General features: G+C 45.5%; 1 protein-coding gene across 2 annotated transcripts in view; it reads left to right on the forward strand.

The window, feature by feature from the left end:
• The first annotated feature begins 2,820 nt into the window (after positions 1-2,820).
• Slc2a13 (solute carrier family 2 member 13) overlaps positions 2,821-17,245 on the forward strand; it is a 265,113-nt gene continuing 250,688 nt past the window's right edge. For both annotated transcript variants that reach the window (XM_060388794.1, XM_060388795.1), the window contains exon 1: positions 2,821-3,469. In XM_060388794.1, coding sequence (XP_060244777.1) covers positions 2,947-3,469 — 523 coding nt within the window. In that variant the 5' untranslated portion in view covers positions 2,821-2,946. The remainder of the gene's footprint in view (positions 3,470-17,245) is intronic.

Genomic DNA, 17,245 nt, shown 5'->3' on the forward strand with positions numbered 1-17,245 from the left:
AGAGAAGGCAATCTTTTCACCATTCTCTCTGATAGGAGTGGAAAAGATAACAGGTTTGGAGCTGGTTGTATCCTCTTATGAACCACATTGACTTGGAGAAATCAGCTGCAGTCATAAGGGGTAGAGGAGAATGATGGTAAATGTTTTAGTTACTCTTCTATGGGTGTGATAAAACACTATGGCGCATGTAACTTAAGAAAAAAAAGTTTATTTGGGGCTTACAGTTTTGGAAGGTGAGAGTCCATGACTGTCAAGGTGGGGATCACAGCAGCGGGTAGGCAGGAATGGTTGGAGCAGTGACTGAAAGCCTATATCTGATCCACAGGCAAAAGACAGAGAGAGGGGGGGGGGGAGAGAGAGCAGGACGGGGGGGGGCAAATGGAATTTCAAATGATATCAGCTTTTTGAAACAACTTCAAAGCACACATCTCCTTCAACAAGGCCACACCTCCTTCCCTGACAGTTTCACCAACTGAGACAAGGTACTCAAACATCAGAGTCTATGGGGCCATTCTCATTCAAACTACCACATCTTGAAAGTTTTTTTTTTCTTTTGGGGGAATTATGTTTATCGACATATTGCTTTTCAGCAAGAATATACTACTCATGTAACTAAAAATAAACATCTGATAAGTACAGCATTGAGTTCCCAACAACTCATCCCTTCTTCCAGATCTATGCTCCCATCTTTTCTTTGGGTTGTACTGAATTTGAATTTGGGGCCTTGTTGAATTTGAGGAGAGCATTCTCCAGTTACATCTTTAGCCCAACAACAAACATATTTCCACTGGATCAATTGCTCCTCTGTCCAGTGTTCAGAATGTGTCGTAGTATATCCACACACTCATTTATTTCCTTCTTCAGGGGGTCCTATTATTCTGGGAATGTGTAAGTAAATGTCCTTAAGCTTTGGGATTTGGGACTTGCTTAGTAAATCAATAATGGCACCTCACACTTAATCTCGATTAGCAATCAATTACAATTTAAAAGTGATTTTCATGCTGTGGTCAATGAGTACGCGCTGAGCCTTGTAACCGAGTGATTTTAAATATTCTGTGAAACACCGGTAGAGATGTACTCTGCCTTGACTAAGCCCCTGAACTTTCTATTTCCCCAGGACATTAAGCTGGGGCAGGCTACAGGGAAGAGTATTAGAGTTGAATGCTGCGGGGCCTGACTGTACTTGGCTCCTGCCAAGAGCCCGGAAGAGCTGTTTAGCTGTATCTAATTCCATCAGTAACGTAAGACTAGGTTTACATCATTTTAAGGAGTAGTTAGTGTTATGGAACCCAGAAGCTGAATTTGGAGCTGCCAGTGAGTAGGAGTCATGGCGTTCACCATGTCAGCTGGATTTGAAGTTCAGCTTCTTTCCTCTCAACAGGAAGAAACTGTGATCTTGGGGAGCTGGTCTCAGCAGAAGGCTAATAAATCGACGGGCCACCAGGCGGCGCAGTCTTGCTACAGTGGGCTCCGGACAGGCACGCTCTCTCCCGGATCTTTTGAAGTCTGAGTATTAGATTTCACTGTTTCAGAGTCTAAAGTCTGTTTAATCTCTCCCTGGGAAGATGGTGAAGCCTTGCTTCAAAGCTACACGATACCTTTAACGTTATTCCGCTGAGATGATTGTTTTTCCCCTCTTTGCTGGAGAGTGCGATATTATGGAGCTTCGGTGACTGATAAAGCGAAAGGGACTTGGAGAAATTCTAATAACTTCATAGTGTAATAGGGACGACAAACATTTTTTCTGAGGGAAACAGGCTCGGGCTGCATGACTAGGCCTCATGCTAAGAAACTTTTGTTCAAATAAGGGAACCAAACGAGAGCAGAAGTGGCTTATGGAAAAGATGGATTTTACATTTTTTCATTTAAATCCGGCATCCCTCTTCTGACTGCCTTAGGAAGATGGCTGATCAGTCTTTATCTCCTGAAGTGGAACAACATAAAATAATTTGCAGAATATTTAAATTAACGGGAGGCGGGGTTCCTAAACCAACCAACAACTGGCAATTAGCAATTAAAACCATCCTCCTCAAACGATCTGAAACTACTTTGTTTACGCCAAAATGGGGCACTTCGAATAGCTTTCCCAAACCGAGAGGCGGCAGCGGAGTTTGTCAGGGAGAAGGTATACCTCTGGGCTCACTTGCCGGGCAAGGAAGGCAGCAAAATCCTATCGCACCGCAAATCCGATTCTTGGGTTTCCTTCTTCCACTTGGAACCGGGTTACGTAAGAGCGTGATGCACACGCCCAAAGTTGCTTTTCCCTTCGGGGGTCCACAGGAAGTAGTGGGGGACTCACTTGGGAGATGAGTTGCCTCTCTCCCCAGAGAGTCAAGACATAACACGCTTTTCAGAAGGGAAGAATCTGAGAGAGAGAGAAGGGACAGGGAGAAAGGAAACTAAAGAAACCAGAGATCAGGGTCCCAGAGGGCTCCAAAACTGACAACTGTCGGGGAGCAGTTGGACTCACACTGCCGAAGGACAGAACTGGGTGGCTGAGTGACGGGGAAGGAGGGCAGGCCGGCCTTAGCCTGCTGCGGGCCTCCGCGCCTCAGCGGCAGCCTCAAGACCGGCTACTGGGTGCTCAGGGACCCGCGCCTCCCGCAGCAGCACCTACCCCTCGGGCCCGCCGCTTGGCCCCGCCCACAAAGACGGGGAGGCGGAGCGTGTGGCCCCGCCCACAAAGGGAGGTGGGCCACGCCCACGGGAGACGGCCCTCTCATGCCGCGCTCTGGGAAGGAGGAGGTCTCGCTTGGCTCCGCCCCCCCGAGCGGACAAGTGACGCACGGCCCCGCCCCCGGCCGCTCCGCCAGCGCCAGCCCCGCAGAGGTTGCCAAGCGGGCGGCTGAGGTGGCCGGCGGGCAGCGGCTCGGCAGCCGGCGGCGAGCGCGCCGTGCCCCACGGAACTTGCCCGCAGCCGCCCCGCGGCGGCGTCCGCCCTGTCCCATGTCCCGCAAGGCGAGCGAGGACGTGGAGTACACGCTGCGCAGCCTGAGCAGCCTGATGGGCGAGCGGCGCCGGCGGCAGCCGGAGCCCGGGGCGCCGGGCGGGGAGCGCAGCCTGCTGGCCGCCGAGTCGGCCGCCAGCCTGCAGGGCGCGGAGCTGGAGCGCGCGGCGCGCAGGCAGTTCCAGCGCGACGAGACCCCCGCCTTCGTGTACGCGGCCGCCGCCTTCTCGGCGCTCGGCGGCTTCCTGTTCGGCTACGACACCGGCGTGGTGTCGGGGGCCATGCTGCTGCTGCGGCGCCAGATGCGCCTGGGCGCGATGTGGCAGGAGCTGCTGGTGTCGGGCGCGGTGGGCGCGGCCGCCGTCGCGGCGCTGGCCGGAGGGGCCCTGAACGGCGCCCTCGGCCGGCGCAGCGCCATCCTGCTGGCCAGCGCCCTGTGCACCGCGGGCTCCGCCGTGCTGGCCGCCGCCGCCAACAAGGAGACGCTGCTGGCGGGTCGCCTGGTCGTGGGGCTCGGCATCGGTGAGTGGCCGTGCCCGCGAGCCCCGCTGAACCCCTGCGCTCCCCTGCTTCGAGGCCCTCCGTGGGGGTCTCGGGGTCACCAGCACCCTAGTGGCTGAGGAGGATGCGCTCCCTCCTCCCGGATTCCCACGTGGAATCTGCGGTCGCCCTCGGGTCGGTCAGCGCCGGACGGTCTCGAGCAATTCCAGGAACCCCCGCTTTCCCCGGATCTGTGCTAACCCGAGGCAGCTTGTTGAGTTTAGGAAGCTTTAGACGTCTCCACCCGGAATGGAGTGTTTCCCCCTACTGCCCGCCCTCTTTTAGGATGTTCAGCCCAGGCAGCTTTAGGCAAAATGCGGTAGATGGTTTGTAGAGTGGAGGAGTTTTGAACTCCGAAATCCCTGCTTCGGTTCCAGTTCCATCTCCTCTTTTTTTAGATGAGATCCCTGCCACCACCACCACCCCCGCCCCCGCATCCCCCGTTAGAACTTTTACCTCGGGCCAACATTCACCGTTCTCATTTTGTCTTTTCTGCTCTTTCCATATGGGAACCAAATTATCTATTAAAGGTCATATTCATTTCCTAAATTCATTTAGGAGCGACTTACTCCGTGAAGAGTGCCCAGCAAGATAGATACTTGAAATTTACTTTAGAAATTAAGACATTTGAGTTCCCTTGGCATTGATTTTTTTTCCACTCGTGGTGGTGGTGGTGGTGGGGTAGGTACTATTGGTGAGCTCTTGGCAGAGGAAGCTGTTTGGGATGTGCCCAGTGTTATTAGAAAGCGCTTTTAAGGGGAAACTGGGAGCTGCGACTTGAATCGCACTGGTAATTTTCCGAGACACACCACTGATGATGCTTCTTAAAACGTTTCCTTTTATAATTCGGTTTCCCTCGGGGTGCTGTGGAAGTATTGCTTCCCTGTGGGTGGGCTGGATGTCTGCCTGGAGCTTCCCTGAGCTGACCACTCACTGCTATTTGATGTTGCTGCTTTTCTCCCTTCAGCATAGGTTGTTGGGGGCGGGGGAAGCAAACTCATTCAACTCCCAGTTGTAGGAGCCAGGAGCCTAAACCCCAGCTCACTGCACTTGTATCCCAAATCACTGCCTTTCCTTTCGCTGTTAATTACTGAAGCAGGGGAAGGCTGTCTGTAAAATGTGGATCTGGCAAATGAAGGTCCACATGACCACCAAACAGACAAAACAGTGGAAATCCAATCTCTGTGTGGAAATGGCCTGTAGGATCGCTCAACAGATAACCTGCCTTAGACGCATCTCTGTACCCTCAGCACCATCTCCTTGGGATACAGAGCCTCTCTTTGCGTCCACCCTCCTTTCTCCCTGGCAGAGAAATAACATTTTAGTTATCAAGATCTCCTTATAAACTCCCAGACTTATGTATTTTTGAGACTGAGGTTTTGCTGATGTGTCTCAGTGAGACTTGTGAGCATCAGATGAAAACTGAAGCATTGTTCTGATTCTTGCCTGACAGTCTTGAGGCCTTGTCAGATTCCCTTCAGATGTAGATACAGGATCATAAGGACAGCATCATCTATAGTCTGCTTAGCAAGCGAGACCAACAGCAGGTAGAACTGGCTCTCGGTCCTTAGGTCAGTGGTTCTCAACCTTCCTAATGCTGCGATCCTATAATACACGTCACACATGTTGCCGTGACTGCCAACCATAAAATTATTTAATTGCTACTTCATAACTGTAATTTTGCTACTTTTACAAATTGTAATGTAAATATTTGATATGCAGGATATCTGATAAGTTACCCCAAAGGGCCCTGACCCATAGGTTGAGAACTAGGGCATTAGGAGGGGAGGGTCAGAGGTGATGGGTGGTTAGACTCAGGAAATGCAGTGTTCTCGATGGAGAGCAAGGATAGGCAAGGAGTGATTGAATATTGGAGATGAGGAAAGAACCGTCTAGGTCAGGCAGCAAATACAGAAGGAAGGCAAACAATGTACTCAGGGAAGCAGAGAAGACACTGTGAGAAGAGCGAAGCCGGCGCTGCGGCAGCTTTGAGATGGAGGGCAGTGTGAAGTCATACACCGTCTTTGACACAGGATCCATAAAAGTCAGAGGAGCAACGTCAAGCTCAAAGTAGTGGTTAAGCTGCAGTTTCGAACATAAAGACCTTCGGGACTCACAGATCAGCATCCCTCCAAGAGAACTCTTAGTTGCTTTTAGCTGCCAGGGAAACATGAGTGTTTTGTCGACCTTGTTGTCTGTTTGGGGAGATAAGAAAGCAGTTTTGTCTTCTCAGTACACTAAACCTGGGCTTTTTTCACGGTCTTTTAAAACAGGTAATGTTTATGTGTGGTGAGCAGGTTTTCTCTTTTCTGTGTGTCCTTTGATAATTTAGTAAATGGTGAATAACAAAATGTGTCTTGTGCCATTTCTAGACAAGTTCTCCATGATAACTTTTTCCCACAGGTTTGTCAACTTTGTTGACAGGTTTGTGGGAAAATATAAGGGCCCCAGGAACAGGGGTTTTGTCAATTTTGTTCAAATTTTCACATTTGTATTCCTGCAGCACAGGAGAAACATGTTGAGTGCTTGAATGATGATGAGCAGAAATGTTACAAACAAACAAACTGCAACTTCCATGCCTGGTGCTGTATCAGTTTAATTTAAAATTGTCCTTTAAAAATAAGATTAGTGCATTATCAAACATATCTGAAAGGTCATCGAAAGGTGATAGTGTTTGTACTTTAATGAAACCATTCATTCATCTAGTCAGTAAATGATTAAGTTTCTGTCATGAATTCTGACAGAGCTGGGGTAGGGAGTAATTAGTTAAATATAAACCCCACCCTGGAGGTATTTATTCTCTAATGGATCAGGAAGGCACTTAATATCCAATTACACAGCAGTAGAAGGTTCTCTAAAGTGCCAGAGAAATGGGGACAGCAGGGCATTGAGTGTTTGTGCTGTGTGCCTAGAAAGGATACTGGAAACGTGGTTCAGTGCTTCAGAGACCGCTGCTCTTGCTGAGGCTAGGGTTCCCAACTTCCATGTCCTGCAGCTCACAACCACATATAACTCCAGCTTCCAGGGATCTTTGGGGTTGCTACAACTGCATTCAAATGTACACAGCCCCGTACAGTCACATTCACACACAACTGAAAATTGAAGTTAAACAGGATGCAGGATTAAGAAAGATTTTAGAGAAACAATATTTAAGTTAGAGGTTGAAAGATAAAGATTCCAACGGATGATATAAGCAGGAAGTGAGAAAGTGCTGGTTTCCTACTCTGTATGTCCTGGGCACAGGAGAATTCTTTATGCTATCTCATGTAATCATCTCACCTTTTATCTCTTTCCTCTTCAGAACCAGGCCTCCTGCTGCTGGATGTGGAAACTTTCCAGCAGCTACATGCAAAGGTCATAGGTGCAAAATCAGGATCCAGTAAGCAAGATCTCAAAAGTCTTAGTTTTTCCGTTTGGCTTTACTGGACATTTAAAGTGGAGCTGTCCTTAGGAGTGAGGTCACGGAAAATTCAGGGTTTGAGAGGCTTGTGAGGGGGTGATGTGCCTGGGATGTCAGCTGGAGAGGCTGTTTAAGGGCCCTGTGTGCAAGGATGTGAGTTTCCAGTGATGCGCTAATCCTGTGGAGCTGTTCTAAATCCCCCTTGCCTCACTCCCTTCTGCGTTTTAGCCCTTGTCTCTTTCCAGCTTTCTTGTCTAGGAAGACTTTTAGTGTCAAGAATTCTTTGCAGAGTCGGTGACCATGGTGTGAATATAGAACAGCTGCCAGTTTGGTCTCTTCAGTAGAGATCTCTTAAAAAGAGAACGGTTGGCCAGAGAGTGTAGTTAATGATCTGTCTGTGTTCGGTGAATCTTGAAGGCAAATGTTAGAAAAGAAGGCTTTTTTTTTTTTTTTTTTTTTTTGGTTAGAGAAATATATTTTCTTGGTGAGTGATAGCAAAATAATGTAGCGAGTGCCGTTGTGCTCAGGGCACACTTTTAGTCTTTTCATTTTGCCTTACTCAGCTCAGAGGTCAGGCTTTTATTTATTTTATTTGTTATTGTCCCTGCCTTTTGCCTTTTTAAACTTGAAGACAAATAGGATACATATCCCTGAAACTACTCTAATAGAAGAATCTTACTTAAGTGTGTGTACACCTCACACAAAGTCCATTTGGTAGGTGTCTTCATTTGATTCTTTTTGAACCGGGGTATATTTATAATAATGCTTTAAAAAGAAAACGAGTGAAGGGCTGGAGAGATGGCTTGGCAGTTAAGGATGTATACTGCTCTTGCGGAGGACCTGAGTTTGGTTCACAGCGTCTACCCTGAGCTCACCACCATCTGCGAATCCAGCCTCTGTGGGCACTGCATGTATGTACAAATACTCTCCCTCCTTACGAAAGATTAAAAATGATGAAAATAAATAAAGACTGTAAATGTTTGCTCAAGGCATTCCTCCTCACCCCCATGCATGGCTCTGTGTTTATGTCTCATGTTTAGAAACTTTGGAGCATGAGGACACACTGTTAAAAAAACACATGCAGAAAGAACTCTCACCCTCGTTCTAGCAGTCACCACTCCTGGTGACTAATGTTTTCATGTTCTTGTAGGGAGTGTCAAGGTACTGAAATTCTGAGATTCACTACCATTCAGACCTTCCTTGAAATTGCTGACATCACAGAGAAGTGACATCACAGAAATTTACATAGCCTCAAGCAAGTAACATCGCAGCAATTTACAAGTTACAATCCTGTCAGATTTGTAGAATCACTCTTAGGTTTACCCCAGTTCCCCAGTTTACCCCAGTCAGTACTACCTTGGCTGAAATACAGTTTGTAGCTTCCTGTTGTAATTTGTAGTTATTAAGAACACTGCTTTCAAAGATATGACATAACCCTTTAAATTTTTATTCCTTACTATACATGAATATAAAACGTTGTTTGATTAAGATAAATGCCAAGCAATATTGAGATTACTGTAAATACTTTTCTTTAGGCTAAGCATAGTTAATCCAAAGGAGTTAGATTTTTAAATAAGCAGCTAATGTAAAAATATTTGTGTGGGGATGAGAGAATAATAAATTTTGCTTTTTAAACTTTTTTAATTGTTTTTCAAATTGCTTTTTATTGGTTTTACTTTCCTACTTGGTATGATACTAACGTATATATGGAGCTCCCTTAATGTCCTGTGTTTGTTTGCATGCACGCATGCTTACCCTCCCTTGATTTCAGTGTTTCCTTGCATGCGTGCATGCTAACTGTCTCACACCCTTCCTGTCCCATCTGTTGGCTCAGAGACTGACCTTGCAGGATCCTGGTGGATTATGACCTGATCATGTTTGTTCTGTAGTATGACTACACCCTACGAGTGAGTAAGAAGGCCATTAACATGAGTTATATTAAGTTGTTTGCGAGACTCCTGTATTTCTCTTTTCTGTGATACAAAGTCAACTAACTTCATACTGGCCCTTCATACTGGGTACACATGGCAGCCAGCCTGTACCTTCTCCACGCAAATGCATGACCCTAAGTTTCTTTCTCTGACTGAGGTTGGTTCCTTTATCCATCTCTCTGCTCCCTAAGCTGTACAGAGGAACCTCATTTCACAGAAGGCTATGCAGTGCGTAGGTGTCACCAGAGACTAGTGGGGTCAGCATTGTTCCTTATTGCCTCCACATTTCTCCGTTCTGAGTCTAGGCACGCATTTTTCATGACAGAATAGTACCTCTAAGAAGTGAGAATTTGTGGAATGTTCATTTATTGCACTTTGTATACAAATGTACATAGTCTTCTCAATAATTGAGTGGGAGAATATAATTGCTGCTTTTCAGATGAGACTATTTAAGCAGAAAAGGTGAAGGGGTTTCCTTATAGTCACAGAGCTATGAGGTAAGGCAACAGAAGAGCCTAAGAGGTCAGGCTTCAGAGTGTCTGTCAGGCACGTTCTCACTGTTGTGATCAAACATTTGACAAGAAGCAACTCAAGGGAGGAAGAGTTTATTAAAGCTCCTCATTAGAGGGTGTCGTGGATTGTGGTGAAGAAGAGACGGGGCGGGGGAGAGGGAGAGAAGGGAGGAGTCAGGAAGTAAGCCAGGCTGTAAGGTCTCAAGGCTAGCACCCAGAGACCTAACTTCCTCCAGTGAGGCTCCACCTTCTGAGCTTCTGACACCTCCCAAAACAGTGCCGCCAGCTGGGATCCAAGTTCTCAAACATGAGCCACAGGGAGCATTTCACAGCCACTCACTCACAAGGGGGTGTCTGTGCTGTACCACCCTGCGGTGACAATTCTGAGTCCAAAGTTACTGCTCTCTGCCGTATCCCGTGGAATCATTAACTCTTCTTTCAAAGTAGATTCCCTTTAACTACTGTTTTCAAATGTTTAAAAAATTAAAATTAAAACGCTTAAATTTTATATGCATGACTCTTTTGCCTGTATGTGTCCCTGGGTAGTGCATACATGCCTGGTGCCCACAGAGGCCAGAGGGGGGCCGTTGTGTCATGTAGAACTGGAGTTATAGATAGTTCTGTGTTATAGATAGGACTGTGTGGGTCCTGGAAACTAAATGTGGGTCTTCTAGAAGAGCAGCCCATGCTCTTAACCACTGATCCATCTCTTGAGCACCGAGGATGTGCTGCTGAACATTAAATTTACCACACTGACCATTCTGAAGTGTAAAGTTCTATAGTGTGGAGGGTGTTTATACATCGCACAACAGATTGCTGGACATTCTTCATCCTGTAAAACTGAAAGTTTATGTCTCCTTTAACCACCTCCCTATGTTTTATGGTTTGACGGCTTCACTTTGTATAAATGGACTCTTGTGGCATCTGTCCTTTGTTCTGCTGTAACTGGCTTAGTTTACATAGCCCAGAGTTCTTGAGGTCTATTCATGGTGAATTTCCTTGTTTTGTGTGACTTCCTTATGTGCGTGTGTGATAGAGAGAAATGCCATTGTGCATCATTGGACAGTGAACACAGGAGTACAGGGATCGGGCCGAGATTTTGCTTAGAATTCTATTGGATGTATATCCAGAAATGTGATTGCCGGGGCATATGGTAGTTCTATTTTCAATTACCTGATGAACCTCTGTACTCTTTCCACAGACGCTTCAGCAGCTTGCATCCCACAGTGTGCTGGAGTTCCAGTCTTTTGTGTACTTATCCGGTACCTCTTATTTTCTTTTCTTTTGATAGCCGGCATCCTAATCAAGGGACAGTTTACTTTTCTCTTATACTTAGCAACGCTGAAAACATTTTGTATGCACGTTGGTTATATGTATATCTCTTTTTGAAAGTATTTTTAAATCCTCTATCGCTTTTGTTGTGGTTTTGTTTGTTTGTTTGTTTGTTTGTCTGTTTTAGGCACAAGGTCTCAAACTTTATGTAGTTAAGGCTGGCCTTGAACCTCTGATCTTCCTGCCTGTACTTTCATTTTTTAATGCTGTTATTTTTTTTGTCAGGTTGTAGGTTCCTGTATGTATTCTGAATATTAAATGTGTGTCCCCAAAATATTTTCTCCCATCTCATTGGTTGTCATTTCACTCTGTTGGTTGTTTTCTTCGTGCAGTCTTTTTGAATTTTTAAAGTTTATTTAATTTTTATTTGTGTTTGTATGTGAGGATGTACATGTGTGAATAGAAGTGTTCGTGGTGTCCAGAGGAGGACACTGTATCCACTGGACCTGTACTGTGAGACAGTACTGTGGGCCCCTGACATGGACCCTAGGAAGCAAATTTGGGTGTTCAGCAAAAGCACCACATGTTGTCTCCAGTCCCCTTTGTACAGTTTTTCTTTTCTTTTTTTTTTTAAATTACAGTTTATTCACTTTGTAACCCAGCTGTAGCCCCCTTCCTCATTCCTTCCCAATCCCAACTATTCCTCCCTCTTCTCCTCCTATGCCCCTGTCCAAGTCTACTGATAAGGGAGGTCCTCCTCTCCTTCCCTCTGACCCTAGCCTATCAGGTCTCATCAGGACTGGCTGCCTTGTCTTCCTCTGTGGCCTGGCAAGACTGCTTCCTCCTCAGGGGGAGGTGATCAAAAAGCCAGCCACTGAGTTCATGTCAGAGACAGTCCCTGTTCCCTTTACTAGGGCACCCACTTGGAGACTGAGCTGCCATGGGCTACATCTGTGCAGGGATTCTAGGTTATCTCCATGCATAGTCATTGGTTGGAGTATCAGTTTCAGCAAAGACCCCTGTGCCCAAATATTTTGGTTCTGTTGCTCTCCTTGTGGAGCTCCTGTGCCCTCCAAGTCTTTCTATCTTCCCCTTCTTTCATAAGATTCCCTGCCCGAAATGTGGCTATGAGTCTCAACATCTGCTTTGGTACCCTGCTGGAAAGAGTCTTTCAGAGGCCCTCTGTGGTAGGTTCCTCTCCTGTTCCCTGTTTCCTCCTTCTTCCGATGTTTGCCTTTCTGAATGAGGATTGATAATCTTACCCAAAAAAAACAAGGAAATCATTAAATTTGCAGGCAAATGGTGGGAACTAGAAAAGATCATCCTGAGTGAGGTATCCCAGAAGCAGAAAGACACACTTAGTATATACTCACTTATAAGTAGATGTTAGACATGTAATATAGGATAAACATACTAAAATCTGTACACCTAAAGAAGGTAAGCAAGAAGGAGGACCCTTTTTACAGTTTTTAAGATTGATTTTTCTCCCTTTTTCCTATTTTCATTCTGTTGCCCAAACTTTGGCTATCATAGCCAGGAAGTCATGCCCAATCTGTTATCCCTATGCTTTTCCCTTATGTTTCTTCCAGGAGTATTTAGTTTTAAATACTATGTATTTAATCTGTTTAGAGTTAATTTATATGTATGGTTTAAGGTAGGGTCCAGTTCATTCTTTTGCAAGTACATACTTCAGCCGCCATTACTGTCTTTCATTGCACAGATCATTTCAGTACCTTAAAAATACAAACAAGCACACTGGCCCAGGGAGGCCAGAAGAAAGACACCCAAGCACCTATTGTGGGCACCACCATAGAGCACAAATGTGTGATGGAGATGTGGGAAAGATGGAGTGTGTGGTGGAGAGATGGAAGACAAAGTGAAGTTGAGGGGTTGTTACACTGGGAGAAAGGTGGAACTGGAGACAGCATGGCAGTGAGGAGCAGGAGGATATGAGGAGGCCACGGTGAGGTCCTGGATTAGGCTACCACCAGTGTCACATCTGGGTCCATGGACCTTCTGCAGCTAGGGTCTGTATCAATGTCTGTGGCCTAAGTTAACACCAAAGACCAAGTGTACTTCTGGGATGCCACCTGAGATCATCTGAGGGCTGCCAAGGTGGGTCATGCTGATCTGAGTGCCTGTGCTGCTGCCTGAGGTCATAGTGACAGCCAGGCTATTGCCTGGGACCACGTCTGGGTCTGTGGTCCTCTGGCAGCCAGGGTCTGTGTTGATATCACAAGCCTGTGTTACCACAAAGGCCATGCAGATGTTCTTGGTCTGGATGCAGCCTGTGGCACTGTGCCTAGCTGGCCCCTCCCCTCTCCAGCCATCACATTTGAGAGAGCTGGCTCAGCCCCTCACCTGGGCAGCACAATAGAACTGGCCCTGGTGGCAGAGGCAAAGGGGAGCTGGCCCCAAGGATACGAGAGCAGGAGAGCTAACATGGCTCCTTGCTGGCTAAAGCACTGGGTGAGCAAATTGGGGCAGTGCTGGAGAGTTTGCCCTGGTGGTATGGACACAGGAGAGCTTGTCGGCTGACCAACATCTATGCCATCTATGGTCTGTTGTAGCACATTAAAAGGCTTGTCCTGCAGGTCCAAAGCTGCAGGATCTCCATGACACAGGGCAACAGCAGGATATCCGAGAGGAGTCCCAGTGAGGACCCAGTATTGGTAGAATAGCAGAAGCCAGAGGCCTAGAAACAGACAAATGACTCACTGCAATGAACATTTGTAAGTGAAGATGTGTGGACAAAAGGCTATACCACATGACATACCAGGACACACTATAGCTTCCATGACAAGATTTTGTTTTTATTCTGTCTTTATTTTCTTTTGGTGGAGAGATTGCAAGAGTGGAAGGCAAATATGAAGGGATGGGGAGATGAGCGGGTTTGGGGTGCGTGACGTGAAACTCACAAAGAATCGATTAAAAAGTTAAAAACTAATACAGATGTTTATCTGGATAGGGTTGTGTGTCTGCAGTTTTATGTAGGAGTTGGAAGCCAGTCTGAACACTTTAGGGAGGCCCTGTCTCTTAAGCAAAACAACCCTCAACCCCCTCTAATGTTCCTGTGATTTTGTTAAAGCTGGCTTGTGTTCAGGAGTAACAGCTTGGTAAACAGACCCGGGCGGAGCATGCCTGAGTCCCTTGCTGAGGGCTCATGCATGGGATACCTGCCAACAGGAAAGCTGGGTGCTGTGCTGCCCACCTCTGGAGATCCAATGACTCTAGGGCTACACCAGGGGCCTCCTACCTTGAATCTATACAAACGGCCCACAGGAGTTGGACAACACAGTAGCTGCTGGGTTGTGGCAACTAAAAGTGCTAGGAGCACCTTTCCTGTTTCTCTCCTGAGGCTCATAGTTGTTTTCTCTGATATTGTTTTCCTGAACCCTCTCAGCATCTTGTCCATAACCATGTCCTTTGTTGTGTTCTAGAAATTCAAGGTAGGAATAGCCTCCTTCCCCGATCTTAAAGGACTGAAGTGTTGCAGAGGAAGGCAAACAGGAGATCCTATTGCTGTGTCGATTATGCGAGGACAGTAAGTGTTTGCAGGTTGCATACTGCATCCTAGTCCAGCTTCATCACCAGAGCATTTGCTGGGAACCATAGGCGTGACATTGGACGATTCACTCCTTGAGGTGTATCATTTTGAACACAGCTGATTTCCCCTGGAACCAGGAGACCAAGGGTTTAGGGTTTAGATGATGAGGTGTTAGTCTTTAGCCTCCCATTGCTCTTAGGAGCATCCTTTTTAGCATAAGATACAAAAGCTAACAACCATGTGAAATACCCAGCAGAATAATACTGTAGCGGCGGCGGGAAATTAAGAGTGGTAGTCAACAGAGCTGGGGAATCCAAACTGCCTCAGTGCACAGTGGCTGTCTGCTTGCTAGCTGAGTGACTGTGTCAGAGTTTTTAATCCCATATGCTCCAGTTTCCTCCTCTATAGTGTGAGATGGTACCTGCCTGCCTCAGAGGGTTGTGGTAAGAATAAATGCATTTGTACTTATAAAGTGTTTTTTCATGTGCCCGGCAAAGTAAAGCATCGGTAGTTTTAGACATTCTGCACAACCTGTGTAGCCATTACCACCTTCTGTGTCAGTTGCGGAGAGTGGCATAGTGGCAGTTAGAAAAACACACATAAACATTTCTGGCTAGAGGGTTGGGGAGATGGTCACCTGATTAAAGGCTTGCAAGGCCCCGAGTTTAACTAGAACCCAAGTTAAAAAAAAAAATCAGGCCTCACAGGACACTTTTGAGCCTGGTGATCCAAGGTGGATACAACACTTCTCCCTGGTCACCTAGCCTAGTCTTGTTGGTGAATTGTAAGCCAGGGAGATAGGCTGTCTCAGGAAAACACCACGTCACTAGTGCGTATGGAAGGACACCCGAAGCTGTCCTCATGCCTTCACATGAATGCACATTTATCCACGCCTATACACAAAATGCTCGCTGTTAGTAAATTAACAAATATTAGTGCTTGCAATTGGGGAAACATCTCTGTTAATACACTTAACATCATTTTACAACCAAGGAAAATAAAATTGATGATTTCGATGTTAATTATAACTAGTAATATATTTATATTGGTCTTCCGTGATACAATTTGAGCAAATCTGCGAGACAGAGTGAGTGACTTGAATGTGGGACAGTGCTAAATTTCTGTGTTTGCTGTGTATTATTTGAGTTTGTATCTAGCAAGACAGATGGAGTTTTCAAACGCATCTTTATAACCATCGTTGGTGGGAGGGAAGGCCCCCCTCTAGTGGGAAAGTGGAGCTGACACAAGTTAAGTTTCAAGGTATAGGAATTGTCTTTCTTGTTGATATTGAGGAGGGTTTGTTTAATAGGAAGAAGTGAAACTGTGAACCTGTTTGTTAGAGTGTAGTCATGGCTACTAGGAAGGCGCCATCTGGAACTGAGATATTAGACCAGCCCCGTGTTGTAATTATTTTCTTTGTTTATCAGTAAAATACTCTCAATAGAAAAGGTATGTTTGCCTTTTAGGAGATTGAGAGCCATCTTAATAAAACAAAACAACACTTGAAAGTAGTGGTCGTGTGCCAAAAAGGAGTTTTAAAATTGATACTTTCATATAAAACTCAGTAATAATACTTTGAAGTGAGTTTATGACTTCAGATGAGGAATTTTATGTACAATATAAGACCATTGGAAACCAGCACATGTAAGTAAATATTAATCTATGGCCATATTGCCCTGATCATTTCTGATCTCCTCTGATCTCTTGAGCTAAGAAGGATCAGACTTAGCTAGTGCTTAGATGGAAATGACTAAGTGCTAACATGTACTTTTAAACTATGCAACTGCCTATCGTTTTGAAAGAAAAAAAAATCATACGGAGACTGAAAATGAGTTGTAAACAGATCAGACTATGGGTTTACAGACTTCTGGAAAATGAGTATCTTAAAATTAATTATTAACATAGCATTTACTCAGCGGCTGTCAGTCTTTCCTCATTTTAACATTTACTGTCATGGTATGAAGAGAAGGTCTCCTAGACAGGCCCGTGCTCTCCACTCTTGCTGTTCTGTTCAGCACAGTAAGAGTGTGATTTTTTTTTTTTTTTTGGTAGAGGAAACAGTATAACTGTCTGGGCCCCAAATTATCCCACAGGGCCCACAACCCTCTGCCCTGCCTGGCAGTTGAGGTGGCAGGACTGTCAGATGTGTAAGGATAAAAGAACTGGTTGTGCAATTGCCTCATGTTGTTATTAGTAAACTCTCAGGGGAAATTTAATAAATATCTTCTAGCCATTCCTATTTTACACCAGGGAAATCGGTAAGATTTTTTGGCACTTACTATTTATGTCCGTTCTTCGAGGATGGCTTTTGATGTCAACATTCGTCACATTTTAGGCAAATGGTGCAAAGACAGTAGTGTGCTGATACCCCCTTATTGTTCTTCTTTGAAGTTTGTCATAGACATGTCACCTTCGTTCTTGAGGTAGAGGTCTGGAATGATTCCAAAACACACTGTAGGGTTTGCCTTGTTTCAAGGCTGGTGAAAGGCAGGGCTGAGAGTTTAGGTAGAGTAAGCCTGGTAGGGTGGTACTGAGAGTAACAACCCAGTTTTGGACCAGGAACCAGAGTATTCTCCCCTTCTCTATCCGGAATGATCCCAGTTCATCATTGTGAAAGCAAAACATATGCAAGATGATAGCGTTGTGCAGGCTAACTGCACGTATTGAGTGTGCTAATGCTTAAAGCCCCAGAGAGAGACTTCCCAGGGTCCTAACAGAATGACGCTTGACAGTGTGACAATAACACTGGGGAACAGGGACGAGAGACCCCAACTCGAGGTAGAAAATTACTCCAAATGCAGAATATTATACCTGATCTATTGAAATCAAAAGGATTAGTGGATCAAAACTGAAGTTCCAGTGATGCATTCAAATGTTATAAGAGTTTTCATGTGGACAAAAACAAAACAATATAACATGGAAAAAGAAATAATCATTAAGTAGTAAAAAAATACCTAAGAACATGAACAAGGGTACTGTGAAGGGGTCTAGACTTCTTATTAATCCTAGATTCATTTACAAGACTAAAGTTTGAAAGGCAGGAACAGAATGCTTTCCTCCCCTTCATTATATTTTTAGATTTTATTGTATGTGTGT

Source organism: Meriones unguiculatus, chromosome 8 (assembly GCF_030254825.1).
Source record: "Meriones unguiculatus strain TT.TT164.6M chromosome 8, Bangor_MerUng_6.1, whole genome shotgun sequence".
NCBI classification, from domain to species: Eukaryota; Metazoa; Chordata; class Mammalia; order Rodentia; family Muridae; genus Meriones; species Meriones unguiculatus.